Source organism: Falco punctatus (genome assembly GCF_963210335.1).
Source record: "Falco punctatus genome assembly, chromosome: 4".
In the NCBI taxonomy this organism is placed as follows: Eukaryota; Metazoa; Chordata; class Aves; order Falconiformes; family Falconidae; genus Falco; species Falco punctatus.
The window spans coordinates 6,928,113-6,954,561 of NC_137583.1; the positions used below are offsets into that span (position 1 = coordinate 6,928,113).

Sequence of the window (26,449 nt, forward strand, 5' to 3'; positions counted from 1 at the left end):
CACGCAGGATGTGCAAGTCCTGAGTGAGAGATGCGTGGGAGTAGGTCAGAAGGTCTAAAAACAAGCGTTTGGTGACATGCCTGCTTAAGTGAGCTTAGTGCCACATGCTGTCAGTATTTTTGGGTTTGGTGCCATGGGACATGGGTATTTTGCCAGTTGATGCATATGAGCTGTTGGAACTTGAAGAGGGCAGTGTTCAGGCTGTCAGGGAAGGTGCAGGGCTGCCAGTAGAGGTGGTGGCCTCCCACCTGTTTGCCAAGACATGGCCTAAGGTGTATGGCAGGGCTGGTGAAGATGTTGGGACCGGGGTGAGTATGAAGTGCTGCTGGGTGTGGGGGGGTCAGAAAGGGGAACGTGGCCATGCAGAGCACTGCGGTGGCTCCTGAGGGACTGGTAATAGCAATGCCAGAGCATACAGGACAGGGGGCAAGGGTGGCAGCCTGGAGGCCCAGGCAGGTCAGAGCTACATTAAGATGTGAGGTGGACAAAGTAGGTTCTTCACCCAGCTTGGGGTCATGCAGGTTTTGGCCAGGCTTCAGACTGCACCGAGGGACAGGCAGGGTGTTGGGGAGCGGCAGTTATGTGGGTGAGGGTTGGTAAGAGTTTGTGCCACTCTGGTGGCCTGGGAAATGGGAGAATATCACACTGTTGGAAAGCTGGGTGTGTGGGAGGCCCATGGCTAGGGGATGAAATGGTAAGAGGTGCCCGTGGAGGAATGTGTGGTCCCCAAAGCATGCAGATGACTGTCACTGCTGTCACTGGAGACAGGGAACAGTTGACGGCAAAGTGCTTGGTGCAGGCTCTGGAGATGTTGGTTGCATCAGTCTGCCCCCTCCTCCCTTCACTGCTGCACCCTTTGCAGAGGGCAACGGTGCCAGCTTGCTCGCAGGGGCTAGTGGTGTTGAAGGGAAAGAGGGAACAGAGAATGGACACACTTCTTGTGCTCTGGCAGTGAGCTGGCAAGGAAGTGGGTGAGCAACTGCAACGTGTGTGTGCTGGGTCTTCGGGATGCACAGCGTGTCTGTGTGGCCGGTAAGGGCTGCCGGTTTTGCAGGGGGGCTGGAGGATCAGCGTGGGGGCAGGCAGTGGTTGCTCGCGAGCCCAGGGCTGCAGCAATTGCTGTGTGAGCTGTGCTGTCAGTGTTGTGGGGCAGCTGAGGGAGAGGAGCCAAGTTGGAATGTTCTGCCAGGAAACTCCTCAGAGAAAGGTGTGGAAGTACAGTATGTAAGTGTCAGCAACTCTCCATGAGACACACACATGCGCGCACACACACACAGAGGTCTTTTCTCCTGCATGTTCCTCCCTGGCACCGTGCCAGGCTGGCCCATCAGTCTGTCACCTGTGTGTCACCGCCTCATCTTTGTGCTATGTGCCAGCCTGTCGCAGACTTTCAAAATGCCTTGCTCTCTACTCAGTGGCCTGAACAACTGTTGTTAATGTAGCTGCTCTAATCAAGTAGTTGTAGTACGTGCATGTGGCATTTGATGTCTTAGTGCTGCGTGTAGTGTGAAGGTTGAATAAAACTCTGCAGCATGTGTAACTAACTAACTGGACTAACCACCTCACTGTGGGGGTGCTGCTCATCCCTGTTCCTGCCTGCCCTCGGGGTGCAGCTCTGGGCGCAGGGCCAGGAAGGAGCCCGGGGCACAGCTGGGAACGGCGTCTAGAACCGGGCCGGAGCAGGCTGGGGCGGGAGGCTGGACGGGGCGAAAGGGCTGCTGGGGCCGGTGTGACTCGTACTGACGGCGGGCAGCGCAAGGGTACAGGAGGGGGGCCCGGCCTGCCGGGGCGCTGGCGGCGGCAGGTACCGGCGGGGGCAGGCGCGGGCACGGCCGGTGGCGCTGAGCTCTTTATTTGTCTGCGTCCCCGGGGCGCGCCGGGGGCCGGGCGCGGCGCCTCACTGCGGGCGGCGGCGGGTGGCGGGGCCGGCGTCTGCCAGGAGCGAGTCCTGCGGGAGAGCGCGGGGTGAGCGGGAGAGAGCGGGGTGAGCGGGGGGGCGGGGCGGGGGGCGGGGCGGGGGGGGCGGGGCAGTGCTCACGTGCAGCGGCTCGTAGTCGGGCGCGTGGGCGCCGTACAGCGGGTTGGGGATGGCGACCAGCGGGCGCTGGGCGCGGGGCGGGGCGGGCGGTAGCTGCTCTTGCCCCGCCTCCTGCTCCTCCTCCTCGTCCGCGCGGAGGTCCGCCTGCGGGGAGGGGCGGGGCCTCGAGCGCTGGGCGGTCCCTCCCACCCTTCCCTCGGTCTCGCTCACCCGGGCTGCGCCTGGCCCTCGGCCGCCCCCTGCTGCGCCGGCGGAGCCCCCTCCGCCCTCAGCGCCCCCTCCCCCCTCAGCACACCTGCCGCATCGCCCCCCCCCCCCCCCGGAGCTCCCCTGAACAACCGCCGCTGCCGCCAGCACCGCTCCCACACGTGGCCACCCCCTGCCACCGCACCAGCGCCCCTCAGGGCATGCCCCCGCTGCTCCGTGCTCCCCCGGACTCCCCCCAGCTGCCCCTCCCCCCCGCCATCCCTCCAGCGCGGCCGCTGCCCCCACGGTCTGCTCCCTAGCCCATACTGACCTGAAAATACCCGAACTGCTCCTCCCGCCGCCGCCTCACACAGTAGTAGGCGGCACCGGCGCTGGCGGCTAGCACCACTGCAAAGCACAGTGCGGACAGTGTCCCCGTGGCCACGGAGCCCGAAGCCCGTGCCACACCGTTCACCTGCGTCAAAAAAGAGCAGCGTCCTCCAGTCTGAGCCAGAATGGCACGCCCCTGGCAGCACGATGGGATCTCCTGCACAGCCATCCTGCTGCGGCTCCCCGGTGTGACCGTGGGCAGCCCAGCCAACACAAGCCATGCCAGGAAAGCAGAGAGGCTGAGGCCAGTCCTTCGGGATGACTTGGTCCCCCTGTCCCCATCCCCCAGGCCTAGCACCACCTGTTTCAGCACCTTCCTTCCCCATTCATGCCCTCAGACGTTCACCTGACCAAGATGAATGATGGGTGGTGGGATCCTCAGTGGCTCTGCAATCGCATGAATGATGCCGTTGAAAGCTATGATGTCCCACTCCACAATCATCGTGTCATTGATCCCCTTGGCACTCTACAGCACAGGACAGAGATGATGTCACCCAACCAGAAAGCCTCCTCATTGTTCCCTGTCCCAAAAGAGCTCTGGTGAAACCCTGTGGGTGCTTCTTTGACCTCTGCTGAGGTTAAACCTACTGAGTGCTCTGTACTGTTGCCCACTGGGAGGTCCGACACGTGGAGGTCATATCCTGACTGGGATGGAATGATGGTGCCCGTTGTGAGGTTGAAGCTGAAGAGGATGACATTGCTGGATGACACATGGAGCTTCAGTTCTTCTCCTGTCAGTGTCTGAAAAAGCACCAGGGAGCAGGGAAGAGAAACAGCTGAGCTGGCTCTCAGCCCTTCCCTCCTGCTGTATGCAGCCCCCACCTGGCCTAAGCCCAGGCATTCTCCATGGCCACAAGGCAACTCATTTCATGGGCAACATGGCACAGAAATACTGTGCAGAGAAGGGGGACTGCTGTCCTCAGAAACAGTGAAAGCTCAACTGGAGAAAGCTCTGAGCAACCCGATCTAAATGGCTCTTCTGGGTGAGGGGTAGGACTAGGCGCCACAAGAAGTCCCCTCTGACCTAACTTCCTCCTCCTTCCCCACGCTATTTCACATCGCCGTCATGCCAGCTTTGGCGGACTCCTGATCTCCTCTGGGGCTCCGATAGGTCATCCCATGTGCCCTCGAGTGGCCGCTCATCCCTGCTTGCTTACTTCATTGTCTGCGAAGCCAGAATTCAGAGGGACAAAGAGAGTTTTGGGAGCGGAGTCGTCAGACAAATAGGTGAAAAAATCCAGTCCTTCTTCTGTGTCATTGGCAAAATCGAGCAACATCTGGAAAAGATGGGAGATCCTCCCCATCAGCACATTGCCAGCAGCTCAGTGCTGTTACCTTCCCCAGCCCTGGAAAGAAAATGCCTCTGTGTTTGTTCTCTCAGCCATGCGTGCCCTTCTCCCTGTTACAGCTGATCCCCCCCTCCACCTTGTTGCTGGCTGCTGACATACTGAAGAACCAGGAGGGCATCACTTACGGAATAGAAGGTGGAGAAGCGAGCGTGGTCTGCGAGCACGTCAGGGAGTTTGCCACTGCACCAATACCCATCTCCCACGAACCCGTCACGGCAGGTGCAAGTCAGATCTGCACAGGAACGCCAAGTTGCGACTTAACTCGCCGGTGCTGCCAACACTGATCACCTCTCCATCAACTTCTGGATACCCCGCAGCATGTTCCCTCCTGACACAGGCATGGCGAGGGGGATGTGCCTGCCTGCCCGCCCACGCCTCATGCTCTAAGGGCAGTTCTCTGCCTGCTGCCCTGACATGTCACTTATGCCTGACAGAACCGTCCCCAGGATATATGCTCGTGCCACTCACCCTTCTCCCGATAGCAGAATGCATCCCAGGTCTCGCTCAGGTTGCTTCGGAAGCCATAGTCCACGATGCCCACTCGGTTAGCCCCACAGCTGGGGTTGGGGTAGGCTGTGGGGTACCCGGCTGTGCCATTGTCCAGCCAACCCACCAAACACAGATGGAATCCCATCTAGCAGAGGAAAATGAATGATTACATTAAAAATAGTATCTCCGGGCCAGCTTTTCTGCCCTGACGCACACTCCCATCGTGCAGCCCTACCCGACATCCCCCCATCACCTAAAGGGCTTGGGCACTGCCAGGGCCTGGCCCAGGGGATGAAAAGTCACCCACCCACATGTCACGGACTTGCTACTGCTGGACTGAGCCCAGGGAGAAGCACTGCATGTCACCATCCCACGAGGCGATGGAGCCAGCCCCTGCCCGACCTCTGCATCCCTGTCCTGACCTGCTGTGCGGCCGAGAGCTGCTGGAAAGTGGCCAGGGAAGCACCTTCTGCGGCACAGGCCTTCTGAGCCTGCTCATAAGTGAAGTCGTACTTTTTTCGGGGTGACTGCAGATGAAATACGCCCATAGTCTTATCTGCAAAATACCATGGCCAGGGAGCATCAGTACAGTATAGAGAGTGAGCAGCCTCCCTGGGGCGGTTGCATGCGTCCCTGCGTGAGCACAGACGGCGCTGCCGGTGCTCTGCTGCATGGGAGGGTGGGATGTGGACAATGCTCCAGTGAGGGCAAGGTGGGACGCAGCGTGGCTTCCTCCGAGCTTCTCACCTTCCACCGGGGAGTCAGTGCTTAGTGGCAGTGTAACCCCCAGAGGCCATCTCACACATCACACAGGAGCAGACAAGGATGGCTTGTCCTCCCCGTATGACACGTAGGGGAAAAGGGGAACGTGAAAACCAGACCAAGCTACAGAGGTGAGTCCCCGGCCTCTTGATCTTCCCACCCTCCAGCTCTCCCGAGGGGTGCCCCAGCCAGAAGGTGAAGGATGAGGGAGTGTGACCTCTCCATGGAACATCATCCCTGGCACTACGGGGTTGAGGACACTCACCATGAAAATGCAGGTCGGTGCAAATGGCCTCCCGATGGCACTGCCCGTTGTCTTCCAGACACCGGTCTGTGGGGGGCACGGCCTCTTCAAGGCACTGGATCCCGTCGCCAATGTAGCCCCGCTTACACTCACAGCGCCGCTCATTCTGCGGAAGGAAGAATGGCATTTGTGTGAGTGCCAACATGCAGATGCCAGCTGGGGGGTCCTTGTATCCCTGTGAAGATGGGGATGAGCCTTCAGAACGCCTCTACAGCATGCCGGGACTATGACAGAGGTACAAAAGGCTGCGCGGCCTCTGTCTAACTGCAAACAAACCAAAAAATGTCACATTGAATCCTTGTCACGTGCTGTTTGAAAGACAACTGAGCTTCGAGGTATGTGGCTCATGATTCTTGTGCTACATCATGCCCCCAGTCCCATCTTCTGGTTCCACTGTAAAAACGGCCAGCATTGTCCCTGAAGGACCAGCCCGGAGACCCCAAACAGTCCAAAAACGCCACAGCTGACAGCTTATGCCCTTAGACAGACGAATGGGAAAAAAAATGGCCTTATCAGGCCCATCCCCACAGCCAGGCAGCAGATGGAAGGCACGGCCCCTGCCTGGCAGTAGCGACCTGCAGGGTGACTGCAGCAGCTGAGGGGACCGGAGAGGAGGGGCAGGCCAGGGCACTGCAGCAACAGGGAGCACTGTCACATTGCTGTCCTCCAGCAGCCTGAAGCATCCCCCAGCAGCCACCTGTGCTGTTCTCCCAGGCATGCGGGTCTCCCTGGACCTAGGGGACATACTCACCGGTCCGGTGCTGATGCAGTTGGCGTGCTGGCTGCAGTCCCCATTCCTACCATCCGCACACCTGTCTATGGGGTCGCAGACGTAGCCATCACCTCCGTACCCGGGCGCACAGGCACAGGAGACATTCACACCAACCTGTGTGCACTGTGCGTGCCTGGCGCACCCCCCGTTGTCCTGGCTGCACATGTCAATCACTGCAGGGATACAAGTGTTAGGTTAACGGAAATACAGTGTCCTGGGGGTCGGTCTGTCTGTCCTGCCAGCTGTCACGCCAATATGGCAGCGGGAGATGGTCACCTGTTGCCTTGCTGTGTTGTCTGCTTTCCCCTCCGCTCACCACCCGGCCACCCCAGCCCCTCATGCCCCCCCTACCTGAGCACATTCTCCCGTCTCCTTCATAGTGTAGGTTGCATTCGCAGAGGTTGCTGGAGTGGCAGGTGGCATGGGGGTGGCATGGTGGAGAGCAGGTGGGCGTCATCACTGAAACCAGAATGCACACAGCTCGGAAAGATCCCAGGGCTGCAACATGGGCACAGCTGCCATCACCAGCCTCTGCCCCAGGCCACCTGCCCCACGCTCCCCCCTCTCTCCCCCTGTGCTTTTCTGCAGATGCCTTGCCCAAACGCAGAGGACCGTTACTCCATCACATACACCTCAGGCCTTCACCTCACCCTCTTCTTGGAGCACCTCTGAGCTCAGGGACTTGTTCATGACCAAATACAGCTTTCCTCCTCCTGATCGCCCGAACCCTTGTGAAATCCATCAGCACGGGCCAGATCTCAGGATGAGCCCCACAACTGAGAACTCCTTTTTGGAGGTATTTCTGAGCAGCTGCTTGAACAATCCAGCTATTGGGAAAGCAGCCTTATGGCGCTCGGTCCCAGGGAACAGCGGGCGGTGGGGCTTGGCATCCCTCACCTAGTTGGATTTCGCAACGGTCTCCAGTCCAGCCCTCGGCACAGAAGCAGAAGCCATCGCCATGCAATCCTCCGTTGCACACGCCGTTCTCGGTACAGTTACACTCTGTGAGGAATGGATAAAAACACTGTCACAGCATCTGCCTTGGTGGCAGTGAAAGGCCACGCTCAGGCCATGGGACAACCACACAGCAGAAATGTGGCTTGTGTGGGCACTCCGGGAAGGCAGGCGCAGCGGTACGCACATCCCTTCCTGTCACTGCCAGCCCTGCCCCCCCCGCCCTGCAACATGCACCCTTCGTGAAGGAGGGGAAGCCCCTCTGCACCCACAAACCCCTGTCATTCCCCTCCTCTCGGCATTTCTAGAGATGTGTTTTCCACTCCGAGTCCCTGCAAACACACAGGCATCAAAAACATTCCTGAAGACCTCGTAAAATCCAGCTTGGGATGGGGGGATGGGGGATTGCCTTTTCCTTCCCTTTGCCTCACAGGGGCACAGGTCCCTGCTGAGCACGCCCCAGGAGATGCTCTTTCTGAATAGGGTTCATCACAACATACAGATTTTCCCCACAGCTCAAAATACATCTTAATACTTTCTGCCAGACTGGGGCTCTCAGCTGTACTTGACAAACAAGGGGTCTTTGACCCCGTGGCCCTGGCACAGAGGTGAGGCCGTCAGCAGCATGGCTGCACTGGCCACAGCTCCTGGCACGTGCCACCCAGGCTTCTCAAACTACAGCTGGATTACCGGCTGTCCAACCAAAAGCCCAGGAAGGGATGTCCCCAGCCCCGGAGCCCTGACCCAAGCATTGTGGGGACCGAAGCGGCAGCACTGATTCCCCTGCTCTACGCTGCAAAGAGGTCAGCCCAGCACCTCCTCCCTCTCCAAGTAGCACCATGTGCCGCAGCCACCTCTGCACAGACCCTCTGCATCGCTGCCGCCCCACAGCCTCCCCCTTACCTCGGCAGTCTGGCCCGTATCTGCCCGGCGCGCACAGCTCACAGCTGGTCCCGATGAAAGCCTGGCTGCAGTTGCATCTCCCCGAGCCACCGATTTTGTCATCGCAGGTACCACGGTTACTGCAGGGTGCCTCCAGCCCTCCTGGGCACGCTGCAAATGGGGCAAAAGTGAGGCTGCGGTGACAAAGTGACCCTGTGCCCAGGGGTGACCAGTGCCTGCTCGGCAGTCTGGGGAGTGAGTGCTGGGGACGTCTCGTGACAATAAACCTTAGGAACAGGGGCAAGAGGGACAAATCTGGCATAGCTTCCAGCCTGGGAAGACCCTCTGCTGCAGCAGGCTGAGTCTGTGCCGGCCTGCCCCATGCTAACCCGGCAGCAGACTCATCCAAGGGTGTGAAACCTGCCCATGCACAAAGCAGAGATACCAGGGGACAGAGGAGCATTGGGAACGTCGAGGGGTGAGTGACATGTGTGACAGCCACCCCCAGCAGCCCTGTGCCCAGGGCTCTCCGTGCAGACAAGTGGTTCTCCATGGAAAGGGAATTCCCTGTTACGATACCATCCATGTGCACTCCCGGGGGATCGTCCCCTGCACGCTCCACAAGACTGGGGCTCCCAGCCTGAGGTTTTGACCAGCGTTCCCCAGGGAAGCACGTTGATGGACCCCAGATGCCTGTGCTGAACCAGTTACGCCACCTTCCCACAAGAGAAAGGTCCGGGGCAGGAACGGGTCGTGCGGTTCCTTACCCCGACAGTCACGGCCATAGTGGTTCGCACAGCACTGAGGGACCCACTGGGTGGAAACGCAGCTCCTCCTGCAGCCTCGTTTCAGAGGCCCCCTGGAAGAGAAGTGTCTTCTGAAGGGGTCCCACGGGGAGGGTGGCCAGGACGGCCGCAACAGGGAGTTGCGGTGAAACAGAAAAGTGTTTCTCAGCAGCTGGTTTCCATAATAGTAGCAGCGCCTGGTTTCCCCCTGCGAGGAAACAGGCAAAATACAGAGTTTGCCACATTGGTCACTGATGCCTCGCCTTGATTTTTCTTGCGTCGCTCATTCAGCTTTATGACAAGTAACAGAGGCTTCCTAACGTGCAGTGGGGCTGGTGACAGAGGAGCCACAGATGTACCTCACGGACGTGCCAGAAGCCCGGCAAAGACAATGGGCGATGCAGTGGGAGTGGGGTACAACCACTGCCCCTAAGGGATCTGTCTGATCCCTGGTTCATCTCCAGCAGCCAGGCTGAGCAACTTGACTATAAAGCACCCAGAGAAGCCCCTAGTGCGTCCGCAGGGACCCCTGCAGCCACTGTCACCCATATAGGGATGGACCAAAGACCACTGGAGCCCCTGACCCCATGTTACTCAGCCCAGCTCCAGCCTTATGGGACTGCGTGACCTGGGGCAAGGCATGGGCAACGTGACCGAGCTGAGGGACTCCCCCGGGCCGGTATGCCTTCATTTTGCTGCTAAAACATATTGTCATCAGCCCCGTAACGGGCCTCCTTGGTGACAAAGCTGTGAGCTTTACCCGTTGAATGGAGCCATCAGGGCAGGGTGGCTCGAAGCCACAGAGTCCGCAGCTCTCTGTAGATCCCTGTGGAGGGGAGAAAGAAACCTCACAACAACTCAGTACGTGCTTCTGCCTCTTTCAGCTGCTCGGAGCTTTGATGAGGAAGAGCAGCAAGTCCTCCTGACATCCCTCTTCCCAGGCATGGGGCTCAGGAGGTGGCACTGGTCCTCACTGGCCTCATCCCAAGTGCTCACCTGCAGCTCAACAAAGATGAACTCGTCACACCGAGATCCCAGATCCGGTGGCTCCAACAGCCTATCAATGCCATAAGCAATGCCCCCGTTGAATTCCATGTGCCTCTGGATGATGGTGGCATCGCCGTTCCCCACCAGAAGCTCCCCCTACCAGAGGAAGAAAGCAGTCTGTGGTCCTGGCATATCCTAAATCCTGGCTGCACCACCCAAAGGTTGCCTTTTCTGGCTGCCACGGCTTCTCAATCACCTCAAAAACTCTCCAAAATCTCTGTGCTCATGTCCTTGACCACTCTTCCTGATCGCCACTTTTCTTGGCCATCTCTCCTAAAAAATGGCCTCTGCCCTTGCAACATTTGCTCGGTAAAGGTCATGACACCATGCGGTTGGTTTTGCAACCTGGTCATCATGAAGCGCACGTGCAGGTACCACGTGGCTCTGCACTGTCCTGCCAGCTGGCCACAGAGTCCTGAGCCTCTCTGCAGGCTCAGCTGTAGCCAGGGGAAGGGGGTGTCCCAGCTGCGAGCACCCCAGCTCTGCGTTCGCTTCCTGCCAGTGACCAACATGGAGCGTCAGTTGCCCCGTGGCTAATGCCCAGGGACATTTAGTGGAAAGCCGAGCCCAGCATCGCCGTCACTCACCACGTGCGTTTTGCTGCAGCTGAACGAGACGGTGGAGCCGTGCATGGTCCGTGTGGATTCGACTTGGGGCACGTTGCCAGCAACAATCTAAAGGGAAAAAGAAGAACGTGAAGGGAGAGAGGGGCAAAACTGGCAGTTCGTACTTCTGACAGGATGCTGCCCGGTGAGGACAGGGGTCAGCAGCTACACTGAGAGGGAGTGTGATGTGTCAGCACATGAAGCCAGTGGAGGTGGGTCAGCATAACTATGGTGGGTTAGTCCCAGGTTTCTGAACAGTGAGAGACCAGTGTGCATTAGCAGGACCTTGTTTTGCTCAGCTGGACCCTTCCCTTGTCCGTCGCCCCTGCAGGCAGGAGCCCGTTTGTAAGCCCCGCACTGACACTCTGGCAGTGATGTGGCCTCCCCAAGAAGCCGATGACAGAAGCTGCAGCTCAGCCACGCTGCGCCAGAGGTTCACGATGAAGCAGCAGTTTCCTCAAATGCTCAAACAGCTTTGGGTCTTCTCAAGAAAACTAATATGCTGCATGTTCTACGGGAGCAAAATATTTGACGGGCGGGGCTGCTCTGGCCTAACCATAGGCAGGCAGTGGCACCACATGTGGCCTTGGGATGTACGAGCCTGTTTGTTGTCACATTTACCTTTGTGTCTCTGATCATGTGTGCTTTGAGGTAGGAGGCCAGCACGTCACGATGCTCTCTGCGGTACAGCCACTTCTGCCTTTTCTCCGAGAGGGCATTAAATGCAGCATCTGTGGGCCACAGCATGGTGAAGGGTCTGTGCAGGGGGTCATTAACCAGTGGCAGCAGCTCCGCATCCTGTCCAAGATAAGAGGGGATACAAAGAAAAAGCCACAAGCCAAAACTGAACGTGCACATGCACACACCACCTCCCCACAGAGCAGCAGGAGTCGGGTCACTCACCTGCAGCAGCCTGCTATAAATGCTGTACCCAAAGGCCTCTGCCACTTCCGTGATATTTTGCTGCAGAGAAAAGAAAGCAAACAACTGTCACCAAGAGGTCCTCCTCCAGGACCTGGAGCAGCAATGCAGGGGAGAAACCAGACTGTTAACAACTACAGTAGCTAAACACAAGTTTATCTCCGTCATCATCATGCTGATGGATTTGGCAGCATTCAGCACCTGCCACATTTCTGATTCATCCTGGGTAGACGCTGCTATGGCAGGAGCTGGGATGAATTTCAGCGCTTTCTTGCACTGTACAGAAAACGTGTTATCTTCTGTAAAACACAGCATCTATAAGCTCCTAGCGCGTGTTTGAGGAGTACCAGAGAGACGCTGGCACTCTCATGCTGCAATCTGCTCTGCACTGGAAAAGGAGTGTGATGCTTGGCATGGGACGTGATCCCCCTGCCCACATCCAGTGCTGTTGCTCCCTAGTGAAGGATAAGGGTCCTTCTGTCCCACATACGGCTACGCCACAAATGCTGTCACCTTCACAAGCCAAATCCGTGCCTTCAGACAATCCCTACGCAGATGGAAACATGGAGGAAGAGCATCCCACATGGCCTTGGGCTGAGGGCTTCTCAGGGACAGCGCTATCAGAGCTGCTGGGAAAAAGATCCTAGCCCTGTCCTCACCACAGCAGTTATCAGGGCACAGTGACGGCTTCAGCCTTACCCGTGAGATCTTTGAGGAAATGTTACGGTCCGCCAGGTCGCTTGGAATGAGGATCTTGTTGATGAAATGAATGACCCCATTCACGCCGATGATGTCACTCACCACCACTTCGGCTTCCTCATTGAGATAGATGCTATTCTGAGAGAGGAGGGATGTGATGAGGTATTCACACCCACGGCATGGCCCTGTGAGGCATCTGTGGGCCCTAGGCAAGTCACTTGTCACAACCACAGTGGACTTCAAATGACAGAGAAAGTGACATCGTGACAAGGGGGGGCAGGGAAAGGAACTGTGGCAGAGAACTACCTCTTTCACTGTGATCTTTAGTTTGTGGCCAGATAAAGATGTAACAGACTCCAGGGCTTCCAGGTCACCAGACAGCAATTTCTGGCAACCCACCATGTGGTAGCGAAGCAGGTCCCGGAGGAGACCCCTGCTCCTCCACTCCTCAAACTGCAGACACAGAAAAAGAGTGAGGTAATGCTGGGGGCACTTTGCCTTGCGGAGGCAGGGGGCACTTGGGATGGGAGGACACTTACCATTGTGGTGTTTGCTATGAAATCTGTGCGTGGGACAAAGACAGTGAAAGGCCCTACCCCGCTGAGCTCCTTGATGTTTTCTGCCTGTGGTAGAAGAGCATTTGTGGGAAGGGAAACAGAAAACGTGGTTCCAGTTAGCGAGACCCTTTGCAGAAAACCCTAAGTGGGATTTAATACACAGAGACAAGGACAAAGCTGTTTGTCACCAACCAGTATCATCTTAAAGAACATGGATGCATCTTCGATCCTTCCGAGCTCCTTAAACAAAGAGAAACAGTTGGTGTCAGCAGAGTCCCTTCCACTTGCTCCCACCAGCCAGCGCAGTGACCTGCTCCTCCTGCTCCAGGTATCTGTCCCACCCCAATGAGACACCAGTTCTCCTGACACCACAGTGACATTTCCCTCCCTCCCTTGCCAGCACTGCAGGCACAGATGATGGGGAGGTTACAAAGCAGACTGACCTCTGCTTAGACCGTTCCCACTGCAGGTGTGGATGCAGAATGGAGCAGACAGAGAGATGAAAGCTGGCTGCATCTGCAGCAGCGGTCTCATAGGTGTAACTGCCCCGTGCTCATGGGAGAGCTCGAGCGCTTCACGAAACCTCCACTTTAACTTCACTGTGCTGCCACTACCAGTTCTGGGATGCTTTACAGAGGGGCAGGCATGGGCTTGGCAGGGCAAATGTCCTCTCCTCTCCACACTAACTTTCAGTAAGGGCAGAAGCACAGGACAGTCATTTTTTCTCCCAGCTCTGATGTGGGGATTATAGCTTTTATTTGCCACTACCAGAAAAGGTCACCAGCTTGCCCAAGGACAGCTGCTGTACTGTCAACAGAGCTGGAGACAGACTGCTGCCCTCCAGACTGGCTCCCAAGTCCTGACACGGCCACAGGGAACACCTGCCCTGATCCCACAAACCGGGAGAAGTGAGCTCCCTTGGGGGAAAAAAAAAATTATCCCCATTTGCTTATAACATTAAGAAAATAGCACCCCAGAGGTATGGCCAGAGCAGCTGAGTGTTCACATTATGACTGCCTTTGGAGCAAAGCTGCTTTACTGTGATTCTCTCCCACAGCCGGCACACCAAATACACCTACAATGTATGGATAGTTTGCCTCGAAGTACCTGTCTCCACTCCTACACCACACACGTCAATGTGATACTACAGATCTGCTAACCTGCAGCTTACACTCAAGGGGAGGGAGCGGTTTGCTGCAGGGCAGGGGCCCAAGCACAAAAGATGCTGTCATGCTGCTCACCTGATACACTTTGCCACGGCAGATGAAGCCATCTCCAATACTGTGCCAAGAGCAGGAGCAGTTTCGAGTGCCAGGGCCCGTGTACTTGCAGAGCCCAAATGGACTACAGCCCCCGTTGTTCTAGCAAGGAAAGCAAAAGGCTTGCGTGGAGGTGCATCACCAACAATTTGAACGGCTACTTACATGTGGAAGCTGCTAACTGCATCCTGTCCAGTGGAAAGGAAGCCGTTCCTCCCATCTGTTTAGTGCCTTAGATTAAACCTCACCCAAATCCTCAAGGGCTTTTCAGCACCAAATCCTCCCAAGAAAAAAGACTTTCAGACCTCACTTTGGAACACAGAGTGATGACAAACCCCATGATTCAGAGAGACATTCTGACAGGGCAGCGATGCCGTGGGCACAGATTACTCTTAAGCTTTTTAGTATGTCCTACACAAAATGGATGCAGAGAAACAAGCCCACATGCCTCCAGCCCTGTCACGGTTTCCACACTGCTTCTCCCACAACAGAGAGTGCCAGGTGGCTCACATGCTTGCAGGTCATTGCGAGAGGCAATGGAAACCAAACACACCATGAAATCCCTTTGGTAGGTGAACAGGCAAGACAGCCCCCTCTAAACAAGCAGGCTAACCCTCTTCTTGCTCTTAACTGTTAGGAGAAAGGAATGCTTCAAGGCAGTGGCCTTCACCTCTGGTAACAGCAAAATGCAGACATACCTGTTCACACAGGTTTATGGGGTTGCACTGGCTCACACCATCCCCACGGTAACCAGGCAGGCAGTTGCAGGCAACCTGAAGGCAGAACAGACAGAAGCTCAGGCTGAAACTCCAACCGATAAAGGAAACACACAACAGCTGAGCCGGGTGGAGTGCATGTGGTGTAGCACCCATTGCTGCATTCATGAATAACCGTGCTTGTGTCAACAACAAATAGAACTTGCGATTGTCTCCAGCCTCTGGCCAACAGAAGGCATCTGCTTTCAAGGAAACAGTAATCTTTTCATGCCCTTCCAGGCAAATGTTTTATGTGGAAGGTAATAAGCACAAAGCAGCGCACTGCAGTGGAAAGGATTGTCTCTAAGCAAATTACACAGCTGTGATGACCTCCATAATAACCTTGCCCCGACATCCTTCTTAAATACTCACCTTCCTTGGGCCTGTTTTAACGCACTCTGCATTGCTGTGGCAGCCCCCGTTGCTTTCGAGACAGAGATCAATTTCTGCAGCAAAAAAATAAGGCCACATTATTGCTGGGGGCTTCTTAAGTTAGCTGGGAACTGGTGACCCAAAGAGGTATCAGGAAACAAACAGGGAGGACCTTCCCAGTTTGGCAAACATTTTGGTGGAAAAGTGACTCGTGATGGCAGAGGAATAGGGTACGACCGCAAGTTCTACTCCTGCCACGTGTGGGTCGCTTGAGTTGTGATAAATCTGCCCACAGAAAATCCCACGCCTGCCTGGGTGTGCTTTCAAGGATCTGAAAGGACTGGACACTCCCACATCTCCATCTTTATCCCAGAGCATCTCTGTGGGAGACTATTCTTACCCTCTGTCTCTGGACCTCTTGATGACGTGCATCAGGGCAAGAAACCTCTCAGGGCTCTTTTGGTTTGAGACCAAAACACTGGTCTGAGGCCATCTAGTGAGACAGGTTCCAAGGGCAGCATGGGCTCTCTGCCCAGTTTTGTGTGGCACTGTGCTGGGACAGTGGTGACCACTTCACTAATCATGACTCGGGAGAACGCTGAGCAGCTACCCACAGGTACATATGCATGCATGTACACATATGTGTGCATACACCTCAACAAAAAGCAAAAAGACAGTTGAATCAAGATCAACCAGCAATTACTTGCTTTGAAATAACCACTGCATGAACAAAGCGAAAGGAGAATTGGGTTGCTCAATACTTGGACCTGAAATTTTAATGCTTTTAGTCTGAAATTCCCTTTTGCTTCACTGCTATCACCAAAACATGCGCTGAGCACTCACCCATGCAGAGCGTCCCATCTCCAGCGTAGCCTTCCTTACAAACACAGGTTCTCTCTCCTGGGGACACTTTAGTACACACAGCATGTATGGAGCAGCCACCGTGGTCACTAACGCATGGATCTATTTCTGTGACCACGGACAAGAGAAGCAGAATCAGCTCTGAGCATTTAGGAAAGATGAACTGTGCCAGAATGACCATCTTAACAAAATCACAACGTCTTATTAAAGTCCCTTTGTTTCTCAATGAAACTGTAGGTCCTTTAAAGGCATGGGGCCTCTCCCGGACCTGAGAGAGGCCAATCCTAAAGTCATGCTGAGCTCAAGTAACCCCCAAACTGGTCTGAGAAGTCTTTCTGTCACAGCATTTGCTCACTGAGGATGAATGGTAGATGAGAAAAAAAAAATATTCTCCTGTACAATGTAAATATTATTTTTCTTCCCCCCTCCTCACTCCTTTTCAAGCAACGGCAATACTGAAAAGAAACTGTGATGTCTGCCAGTGTTTTGACCGTTACAGGTCTATCACTCTGAGTGGGTTTTTGTGGTCCATTTGCTTTTGGCGTAGACCAGGTTTGTATGTAGCTCTAGAGCAGTATCCCCAAATCCTACCTCATTTTGGTGTAACTGCTGCACTGCTTCTACCTGATTTTGGCATAGCCAACAAACAGGAGGAGCACAAAATTCTAGCAAATTGAAGCATCAGTATTCCAAGGATTCATGGCCAAAATTGCTTTATCTTTGCCACCATTGCTGTGATCTCAGAACTAATAGAACCCCTTCACGTGCATCTCGCTCCACAAGCAGTAAGAACTGCCCTGCTACTCTTGCCTGCCTTTTTATTCCTCTCTCACAGGCTCTAGCAACATGAAAAGCATCCCATACTAAGTTCCAGACTGGAAAAATTCTCTGCCAAAGCATGGCAGAGTTCATGGTGGATAGCTGAGAGGAAAAAGGTTTGAATGATCTTTCCCCTAGCAATACCATGCCATTTATTTCACGAACAACCCTCCCCCCGAACTTTCAGCAGGTGTTTCAAGCCTTGAATCTTGCCCACACTTGCTGCCGGTACCTGTGCAGTGGGTCCCATTCCCTGTGTATCCAGCAGAGCAGAAGCACATAGGTGGGGAATCTGCAGAACTATTGAGGCAGCTGAAACAAGAAAGGGATAAACAATCACAGATGACACCTCCTGATTTGCTTGGCTACTGGGAAACACTGTATGAGCCTGGCATACGCAAATCAGAGACCACAATGACCACAGGAGGAAGATGCCTGTAGCTGCCATCCATTTCTTTACCGCACCAAATACTCAAGTCACGCTGGCCAGGGAGCTGGCCCCCCGGCACAGGCTTCACACCTCACACAGTGCACCTTCGCCATGCCCACGTGCTTCTGCACGGTACGACGGAGATGGCTGGGTCCCGGTAGCACAAAATAGAAGACCAGATGATGGATGGAGAAGGCACCAAGAGGGAGTTATCACAGCCCGTCAGCGTATTTAATTCCTTGGCAAGGGCAGGCAAGGCAGAAAGGGCTTGTAAATACCGGTTGATTTGCTCCATGAATACAGCCAGACTGGGCTTGAAGAAGGCCAGACCTCGGAGTCTCTGCTTTCTCCCATCCACACAAGCAGAAGGAATTTGGAAAGAATTTATGCTCAGACAAAATCCTTGGGGAAACTGGATGCAGCTAAGAACCAGAGCTCCCAGAATGGAACTGACAGTCATGATCTTTAATGAGTACCTTCTCCCAGCCATCTGCGAAGCCCTAAACACCGAATCACCTCTGTGTAAAACGCATACAAACACACACGGCTTGCTCAGAACGACCCAGCTCCTTGTCTGTACTTACTTGGCCATTTGATGGCAAGTGTTATTGCATAAGTCAATCTTGATTCCTGCAAGAGAAAACACAAATGTGACTTGGTATTTTCACTTGCTGGGGCCATTTCTGCTGTCTAGAGTAAAGGACCCTGCAAACAGCCTCACTGCGGTCACCTCACTGTGACTGTGGTCACCTCACTGGGCTAACACAGAATTGCTCTGGCAACTAAAGAGGATCACACAGATTTCTCTGCCAAAAAGGCAGTATTACGCCACAGGCCCCTTCACACTCACTTACTTTCTTGGCAGGTAGGGCCCTTCCACCCTGGGAAACACTCGCAGCTCCCGTCCCCTTGCAGTCCATCGTTACATATGCCATTGTCACAGGCACATTCTGCAGGGGAAATATAAACACTCATCACTGTCAAACCAACCAAGTCTCACAAGCAGTTCTGCTGCCACTTTGCTGGCTGCTCTGTTCCCAATCCAACGCATCAAACTGCCATAAGGAAAATATCACGAGAGTATCAGCTCCCATTCCCCCACTACCAGGCCAAAAAGCCCAGGACCAGACCACCTGCCTCTACTTTCTGTAGTTTGGGTGGCAGCAGGATGAGCAGCGTAGCACAGTCAACGTGCCTTAATTTAAGGATGAAAAATGGGGCCACCCCTCTGGCTGATCACAAGCACTCGCTCCCGCCGTCCCTCTCTCAGTGGCGTGTCAGCTATTCTCCTATCTCAGAGGTCTTGGGTCGTTGCTTCCCTCCCACGGGCTGAGATGTGACCACTTTTTCCCCTTGCAAGGGAGGGACAAGCTGTGGTAGCCACCAGTGTCACCTGATTTGCAGTCAGCTCCGTATCGTCCCACTTCACACATCTCACAGGCGGTGCCATGGAACCCCTCCAGACATCGGCACTCTCCACTGCCCTCGATGCCGTCCTGGCATTCCCCGTTCCCAGAGCACCACTGGCCTGGCTTCCCTGGGCACATCTCACACATGTGTCCGTAGTAGCCAGGGCAGCAGACGGACCTCTGGAAAACCAACAAGAACAAGCTGGGGTGAGCCATCTCGTGCAGCTTTCTTGTGGAAGCTACTCTGCTCCTTTGACCATGCGATAGCCATAACACCTGGCAATGCATGAAAGGGCCAGGCGTGCACAGCTGGGATGGAGTAAACCCCCTAAAATGGGGAGCTTTGTTGCCCAGAGCTTCATACAAAGGTCCACACTGCCCTCGAGCAACACTGGCCATTTGGTAACGTAAATGTTCAGTCCTGTGCCCACACAGCCGACCTCCCGCCTGTGTCCCTAGTGCGTCCCACCAGTAAGGTACTCTGCTGGGCAGAGAGAGGCTCTCCCAGAAGATGTATCGGTTCAGAAGCCTGATTTAATTGTTCTCACTTCTTTCTCCATCTACCGATGGAGGGAGGAAACCATGATGGGACCAAGGTGGACAGTACGGATGAAGAGAAACATTGTCTAATGAAGGGACGCAGAAGCTGACGCTCTACGTGTGAGTACTGTACGTCCAGCTCCCTCTCTCCCTTTTCCTCAGTCTCTCATTCCCACTAAGTGCTTCAGTATCAGTAAGAGCTCAAATTCACACAAGTCTTTCTTTCACCATTTCCTCTTCAAGCATTTCCTCCCAGCCACACATTTTCACAGAACTGGTAGGAGCCGTAATAGCCATGAGACCTTCTGCTCCTCCCGTTGGTTCAGCTCCAATTAGTCATCAGTTATTCGGGAAGGCACATGCACAGGGAAAATACCATCATTCTTGCCTCATTTCCTTAGGAAACCAGACTACAAACATTCAACTCCTCTTCCTCTGCAGGACAAAACCCAAAGCAACAATGCCAAAGCAGCAGACCGCAATCCATCACTGTGCAGACGTTTCTGCAGGTTTGGTTTTTCTCCAGTGCCCGCTATCTCCGGGATGGAGAGTGCCTCTCAGGACAAGCCCACTCTCTGCTACACAATGGCACAAATGCAGCCAGGACTCCAGCACAGGCTGTGTTTCCATGGTGGATTTCTAATACCCATCTTGCTGTTGTCAAAATGAATCAGAGGCAAATGTTTTTCTTACCAGAGAAACTTTTGCACAGGTGAAATGGCAGCCAAGTATTCTTGTACCCTCAGAGCGTAATTCACAGCGGGCGAGATTCTTGCTTCCTGGCAATTCCTGCAGTTAAAATTAACACAGGAAAAGATAGAAGATATTACAATATTTAGACAAACATTGTACGTTGTGGAGCATATGGCAGTGTTCTTGCCTAACAGAGGAATAATGCTTTTTATGCTTCAGGAACAGCCCTAAAAATATGGAGTATTGAGAGCCGAGACCAATGAAGCATTTCTAGATGTGAGGTCACCACACAAAGCCTGTTTTGTTACCTGCCAAATGCATGGTATGTATGTCAGTATGAATCCTGAAAAAAAGTAATTGGAAAATTTTTGGCATACAGTATAGTAATAAAGCCTAAGAAGCCAGATGTCTCTGCTAGGCAATTCATAGCCTGCATGGAGATGAAATGCTTAGTTGTTTTCCGCTCTGGAAACATTTGTCACTCACTCACAGACAAGCTGCAGGCACAACCAGCCCATCTGTGTGAACAAATCAACAGTCCAGGCTGGGAAATAGCTATCGGCACCCCTAAACTGGCTTTCCCTGGTGATAATGTCAAAAGAGTAAAAGATGAAAAAAACCACCTCTTCTTCCCTGATAGGGGGGGAAACTCCCCGCACTGTATGCTCTAAAGAGCTCCTGAAATTCAGGGGAAGGCTGGTGCCAGCTCTGTAAGAAGCCTCATGGTTCATGTTGGTGTTTTTCCTGTGCAAGCCTCCCTTGGTTTCTGCTTTCTCTTACGCACCTTGCTAATGAACGAGCCACGGAGGACTCAAGGGCGCATTTTTTCAGGTATCGAGATGACATCTATAGAGCAATAAAAGGACATCAAAGCACTATCTGCAAACTATCTGTGAGATGTCACATGAATCAAAGACTCACCACAAGAACTGATCCACCAGGACACTTGATCCCCTTCTCACATTTCCCGCATCTTGACTAGGGCACAGAGAAGAGGACAAGTCACATGTGTGCCCTCTAACCCACGTCACACCAAGACACTAATCTTGAATTACAAATGGTGCTGTACAGGCTGCTGGCTGGGACAAAGACAAAGATGTATTTATCTCCGTGGCTCCAAACACCAAAAGAAGAAAAATCATGATGCATGATGCTCAGGTCCTGGCTGCTATCAAAGGCTTCGCACAAGGTCTTACTCCTGCACTCCAGTGGTGTACACAAGGTCTTATTTCTGCACTCCAGAGACTGCACCACAAAACAAACCACAAGAGATCACATGCTATACTTTTCCCGAGTCTCTGAGATGAGGTAGGGCTTTCTGTAGGCCTGGAGTTCCTTCACGCAAGGCTGCAAATACTTTTTTTTCTAATCATACCTCAGTCTGACCCTGCAATCTTCAGATGGCCAAGAGCTACAGGATACATGCGGACTGGACTTTGGCCATGACTCCCAGGCAGACCACAGCATTTTCTAGGAATGCTTTGTGGTCATGCCATGCAAGAACTGGGCTGGATTTTCCTTCTACTGCTGAGTATTTGGGAGTCAGAGCGTCTGCCTGCCCCCTGGTTGGCACTGTGGGAGCACCCCAGCAACGGAACTGAACATGATCCGCACACGAGCTGCAGATCTGCTGCACTGGAAGTACAGGCTGAGGCTAGGAGGTACCAGCTCTCCGTGATGCCCCATTTCACGTGGGGCTCATCTGGGGTTAGACCACAAGCTACTGTCTCATCCCTGTGGAAGAGGCAAGGTAGGGTGTCTGCTATTCATCAGTTTGGTTCAGCAGGTGGAGAAACCCTGTGAAACGGTGGTCAGCTCTTGGTAATCATCATTACCTTTTGTATGGTGGTGGTATTGGCGGTGCAGCGGTTCTTCTGTATCTGGAGGACCTGTGAAACCCCAATCAGCATGCCATTCTTAGTCTCAAGAAATTTTCCATCCAAAGGAATATTATTGATGAACTTCTGCAAAGGAGAAGAAAATGGCTGATGCGATAACCTTCAACTCCTGTTGCGTGGAATGCCTAACAGCTGTCAATCACAGCAGGTAAACTTGTAAGCGTGTGCAAAACAGAAATAGGTGTATCCAGCCACCAGCCTTAGAAAGTGATAGGTCAAGCCAGATCCTCAAATGGCAGAATGGTCTTCCTTCCTTACCTGGGTGCTGTTTTGATAAAACATGAGCCAGTAGGAGAGCCCTAACATGCTGTTCTTATGAATTCCGCTTCTCAAGTCCGTGGGCAAGAGCTTCTCTCCCAGTACAACATGGTACTGCACTGTCTCGTTGTCCTAAATCCACAAAAAACCCCAAATGTTAGGACTCTTTTGATTTCTTAGGCTACAATTCAGTCAGAGGTATGGCATAAGAAGAGTTCTTAAGCATCTGTAACGGCTAACTAAGCCCACAGAACCTAGTTAACTCCCTTCACAGATGACTGATCACACCTGATGACTCTGTTACTGGATGAAGCCATAAATGCTTTTTGGAATGTTTCCAAAGGTTGAAAATTGCCACAGCCAGCCAGGAAGGCGAACACATTGTACCATCTACCCACATACAAATCTACCCATAAATTTGCATTTGAGGTCCAAATGTTCTTTTCAGATCCCACTGCAACACGCCAGGAAACTCTCTCATTTCTCTCTGCCACATTTCTCCCAACTTTTAGCACCAGATATGCATTCCCTTTCCACGCTCAAATCTACTAAACTCAAGTTTATGATCTGACAGCATACATGTCCCTGCATTTACTGCAATACATATTCAAACTGTAAGCAAGCAGCGACCTTACCAACTGCGTCACATTGGCAGCATGGCAGTACTCCTCAATGGAATTATTTCCAGGAACAAAAATGGTATATTCTTCAGAGGACTCAATCTTTCCAATGAGTTGGTATTGCTACAAAATGCCCAAACAGGAACATTAGTAATCACGTTTGTGCTCACTAAAAACCAAACCACACATGAAATCAATTACAAAGGCAAGAGCGCTAGAGGAAACGCTTGAAAACGGGATACACGGCTTCTACTCAGTCACACACATCTAATTGCTTGCTCCTCCTCCTGCGCTGACATAAGTGCAGCTTCCCAGTGACGAGCAAGCCTTCCTTTTCCTCTAGGTGTCTCTGCCCTGTACAAGCATGAATGTGCTCGCAGCAGACAGGCTGGCTTCCACTGTAAACTAACTGTGAGTATTTAACTCTTGGGCTGCTCAAAAGAGCTTTCCCAGAAGATCCCTCATGAATGGCAGAAAACAAGCCGTCTCCCTTTTCTCACCAGGCAGTCCAAATTTTGGTCCATCAGTACGGGGTAAGGTGGGCATTTACTCAAAAGACAGTTCTGACAACCACAACGTTGCTCACCTCAGCTGCTTACCTGTAGCAACTCCCTGAATGTGCTGAATGAGGCAACTGAATCAAGCTGTTTCTGCAGACCTGGAGGACTTGGTGGGATATCTCCTGCAGGTGGCAACAAAACCTGTGGAAACAACGCGTTCATAAGCAAGTTTGGGCAAGTGGCTCTGGGAGAAATCACTAGACTCTTGCCCTGCTTGCAAGAAAGGCAGTTAGAAAAGGCCTCATTTTACACAATTCTGCAATAGCTTTAACTCTTCTTCTGTCAGCCAAGAGAAGAGGAACTTCCCTCTCGCTTGTCCTGGAGACAAGTATTTTAAACATTAAACACTGCTGCACAGGAAACATCTGTCAGGACCTTGTGATAACCAAATATATCTTTGCCATCATATCCCTAACGGTCCACACATGTATTCCTCCTTGGCCCCATCACAGATGCTGCCACACAAACCTGCTGCTACAGCTGCAGCATTTCCCAGTACTGCACGTACTGACGTACCTTACTGAGGACATGAATAATACCGTTGCTGGCAGGGATGTCGCTGATGACTATACTCACATTCTGGATGGTTAACACCTGCAAAAGTATCAGGAGAAGTAAAAGGATTAGAAACTGTCGAGCAAGTTCCAAACAAATACACTGTTCAAGGTTGCACATGATGGATCCGGGTACAATTTTTGAAAGATGTCTGAGTTTGAGGGCACCAGTGTCCCATCCAGCCTCCCCACTGGATACAGCAGCTCCCGAGCAGTTTAGTTTGATACTGGTACATGTGCATTATGTAAGAAACCCTTACACCGCTCCTGGTGTTTATCTGCCATTTGGTCTGTGGGTTGAGGGTGGGTAATTCTGGCCTGTCATACTTTTTGAGCTTTTCACCAGTGAAGACACCTTCAAGAAAGTGGGCCCTGAAGGGAACAAAGACAGGTAAAGAAAAGATTAGGGCGCTGTTTGCAATAACAGAGAGACAAGACCATACCACCCAACATTCAGGTCTCTCACATGAAGTAGTTAAGCGTGTGGAGAGAATGATGGAGGGAATTACTTGTCCTGATGCCATCTGCATCTACATGACTGGGAAAATCTCTCTCTGCAAACACATGGAAAGCAAACCCACTTCCCATTGCCTGTGGTCCGTTATGTTTTAAAGACCTAAGAAATTCTTTGCCTGCTAGATATTTAATCTTGCTTCTATGTTTATCTTAAGATGACTCTTTGTTGGTCTTGTATCAGCAGAAATCCAGTTCATGGCTTTGTTACTGTTTGGCATAGTAAAGCAAAAGCAGGAGTCTCCTCGTACCTGACTAAAAATGGCAGCATGTAGGGCGTCAACCAGAAATCTTTTTCAGTCTGGCTCAAGTTTTTGATAGCTTCCTCCGATGGCACCAGGACAGTGACATTGGTTCCTGCTGGGATGCTGAAGAGTGATTTCTGTTGTCCAAAACACAAAAATGAACAAGTAAGACGTGACACTGTCACATCTATACCACAGCACACAACCAACAGCCATCCTGCTCTTGCAGTCGCATGAAAGGGATGTGCAGAAAGACGGCATATGCTGGGCAGCACAGCAGGCTCTCCTGGGCACGGCAGGTAAGTGCTGTTGGCAATCAATGAATGCCACAGGTGGTGCAGGCAAGACAGGTGACACCCGTTTGCCAAGGGAAAACCTGCTGCTTTAAACCCTACTTTCGCGCTTCGATTAATCTTCAAACCCCCTTCAGTCATATCCATAAATCCCTCCTGAACCCACAGCATCAGTTTTGGGGCAGGGACCAAGATTATTCCTGGCAAAAGCAAGGTACGCAGCAGGACAGGTAAGCTAAAGCTCAATTAGCTGCCGTACATCATAGCATGCTCCCACAGACCTGCTGGTGTCTGTGGAACATCTCTGTTACTGCCACACTGGAGACCGGGAAGCAGTAACAAGAAAAGGAACGAGGAGTCTGACTTCTCAAAGCACGTTCTTCTGAAAAATAGCTATTACAATGCTACCTCTTTTTCTTTCCCTTCTGTACTATTTTATGATGGCCAGGAGTTACAGATGATACAATCATCAAAATTAAGTGTAGCACAGCTCCAGCTTCCTCCTGTGCTGGAAACAAGGCCTCCCAAAACACACTCATGACCCTCACACTATCACAAACTTTAGAGCTTTTCTACATGCCTGCTCTGTAATGATTCCTCCTTCACTGTTTTGTGTTTCTCTAATGAAAAAGATAAATGGAGCTGCTTTTCCTCTAACAGCAGTGTTCACACAGGCTTCACTTCTTCAGAACTTGTGCAGGCATCCCATGGCTGTTCTTACCTTAATCCAGTTGTAGAAGCCCGCGAAGTGGGAATTCCTGGCCAGCTCCTTCCAAATAGAAACAACAGAAGGGTTACCCCTGCTGAGCACGGAGGCTGCAGGGCTGGAGACCCAGGGTGTGGGAAAGGAGCCCTATGCGATATCAAAGCTGGCAATAATGACTTAGACATGCCCCTCACCCCACAGCCAGTACCGGCACCACGTATCGTGGGGAGGGATGGGTACTCCTAAACCCAAGCTTCAGGCATTAAAAAAAAAAAATTCCCCAAAACCCAAACTCTTTTCAACTCCCCTGCAATTGCTCATGTTTACCAGGGACAGGGATTGAATCCACAACGGCCTTTGATATTTCTAATGACAGAAAATGAGCCTAGCAGCTCTGACCTGAAAAACCTTCCAAACAACAAAGAAAAGATGACTTATTGCACAGGACAGACAGGGCTGAAGCAGCTTAGAAACCACTGCCGATGGTTTCATTGGCAATAATTGGCCTTGGCATCAGTTCTGTCCCTGTCGCCTTGGGACATACTCGTGCTGTCAGGCTGGTGGCTGAGAGGAGGCGGCAACTCAGGTAACAGAGAAAGGAATGTGAGAGCAGAGCCGCTTCTCTCCGATCTCAAGAAGACCTCAGATACTTGCTTTTTACTCACTTTTAGAATGTCCCCGTAGCATGTCATGCCATCCCCAACGTAGCCTTCAGGGCAAGCACAGGCTCTCTCTCCTCCCCCAAGAGGCACACACGTAGCCTGCAAATACGGGGAAAGGAGAAATGAGAGAGCAGAAACACAGGTTATGCAGTGTTACACCTATCTGCGAATTGAATTCTGGCCTTCCGTGGCCGGGGCTATGGGAACACACACAGGCAGGCACCTTCCTCCTGTTGCCTTTATGGTGACGCTGGATTTATAC

The 26,449-nt window shown here is 52.8% G+C and overlaps 1 protein-coding gene across 5 annotated transcripts in view; it reads right to left on the reverse strand.

Annotated features, from left to right (window-relative positions):
• Positions 1-1,836: 1,836 nt before the first annotated feature.
• The window catches only part of STAB1 (stabilin 1), a 59,816-nt gene continuing 35,203 nt past the window's right edge, over positions 1,837-26,449 (reverse strand). For all 5 annotated transcript variants that reach the window (XM_080386284.1, XM_080386285.1, XM_080386286.1 and 2 more), the window contains 43 exons: positions 26,191-26,286; positions 25,541-25,588; positions 24,533-24,663; positions 24,029-24,140; positions 23,731-23,808; positions 23,254-23,355; positions 22,670-22,777; positions 22,035-22,166; positions 21,714-21,842; positions 20,800-20,856; positions 19,879-19,974; positions 18,630-18,825; positions 18,091-18,186; positions 17,821-17,866; positions 17,039-17,118; positions 15,970-16,095; positions 15,127-15,200; positions 14,698-14,772; positions 13,982-14,101; positions 12,933-12,980; positions 12,723-12,806; positions 12,490-12,636; positions 12,184-12,321; positions 11,467-11,526; positions 11,185-11,361; positions 10,546-10,632; positions 9,908-10,054; positions 9,672-9,737; positions 8,894-9,119; positions 8,148-8,297; positions 7,188-7,292; positions 6,642-6,749; positions 6,270-6,463; positions 5,480-5,624; positions 4,875-5,008; positions 4,432-4,597; positions 4,089-4,195; positions 3,772-3,891; positions 3,203-3,355; positions 2,961-3,080; positions 2,556-2,699; positions 2,039-2,182; positions 1,837-1,948 (listed from right to left, as the gene is read on the reverse strand). In XM_080386284.1, the coding sequence (XP_080242410.1) occupies positions 1,898-1,948; positions 2,039-2,182; positions 2,556-2,699; positions 2,961-3,080; positions 3,203-3,355; positions 3,772-3,891; positions 4,089-4,195; positions 4,432-4,597; positions 4,875-5,008; positions 5,480-5,624; positions 6,270-6,463; positions 6,642-6,749; positions 7,188-7,292; positions 8,148-8,297; positions 8,894-9,119; positions 9,672-9,737; positions 9,908-10,054; positions 10,546-10,632; positions 11,185-11,361; positions 11,467-11,526; positions 12,184-12,321; positions 12,490-12,636; positions 12,723-12,806; positions 12,933-12,980; positions 13,982-14,101; positions 14,698-14,772; positions 15,127-15,200; positions 15,970-16,095; positions 17,039-17,118; positions 17,821-17,866; positions 18,091-18,186; positions 18,630-18,825; positions 19,879-19,974; positions 20,800-20,856; positions 21,714-21,842; positions 22,035-22,166; positions 22,670-22,777; positions 23,254-23,355; positions 23,731-23,808; positions 24,029-24,140; positions 24,533-24,663; positions 25,541-25,588; positions 26,191-26,286 (4,923 nt within the window). In that variant the 3' untranslated portion in view covers positions 1,837-1,897. The remainder of the gene's footprint in view (positions 1,949-2,038; positions 2,183-2,555; positions 2,700-2,960; positions 3,081-3,202; positions 3,356-3,771; positions 3,892-4,088; positions 4,196-4,431; positions 4,598-4,874; positions 5,009-5,479; positions 5,625-6,269; positions 6,464-6,641; positions 6,750-7,187; positions 7,293-8,147; positions 8,298-8,893; positions 9,120-9,671; positions 9,738-9,907; positions 10,055-10,545; positions 10,633-11,184; positions 11,362-11,466; positions 11,527-12,183; positions 12,322-12,489; positions 12,637-12,722; positions 12,807-12,932; positions 12,981-13,981; positions 14,102-14,697; positions 14,773-15,126; positions 15,201-15,969; positions 16,096-17,038; positions 17,119-17,820; positions 17,867-18,090; positions 18,187-18,629; positions 18,826-19,878; positions 19,975-20,799; positions 20,857-21,713; positions 21,843-22,034; positions 22,167-22,669; positions 22,778-23,253; positions 23,356-23,730; positions 23,809-24,028; positions 24,141-24,532; positions 24,664-25,540; positions 25,589-26,190; positions 26,287-26,449) is intronic.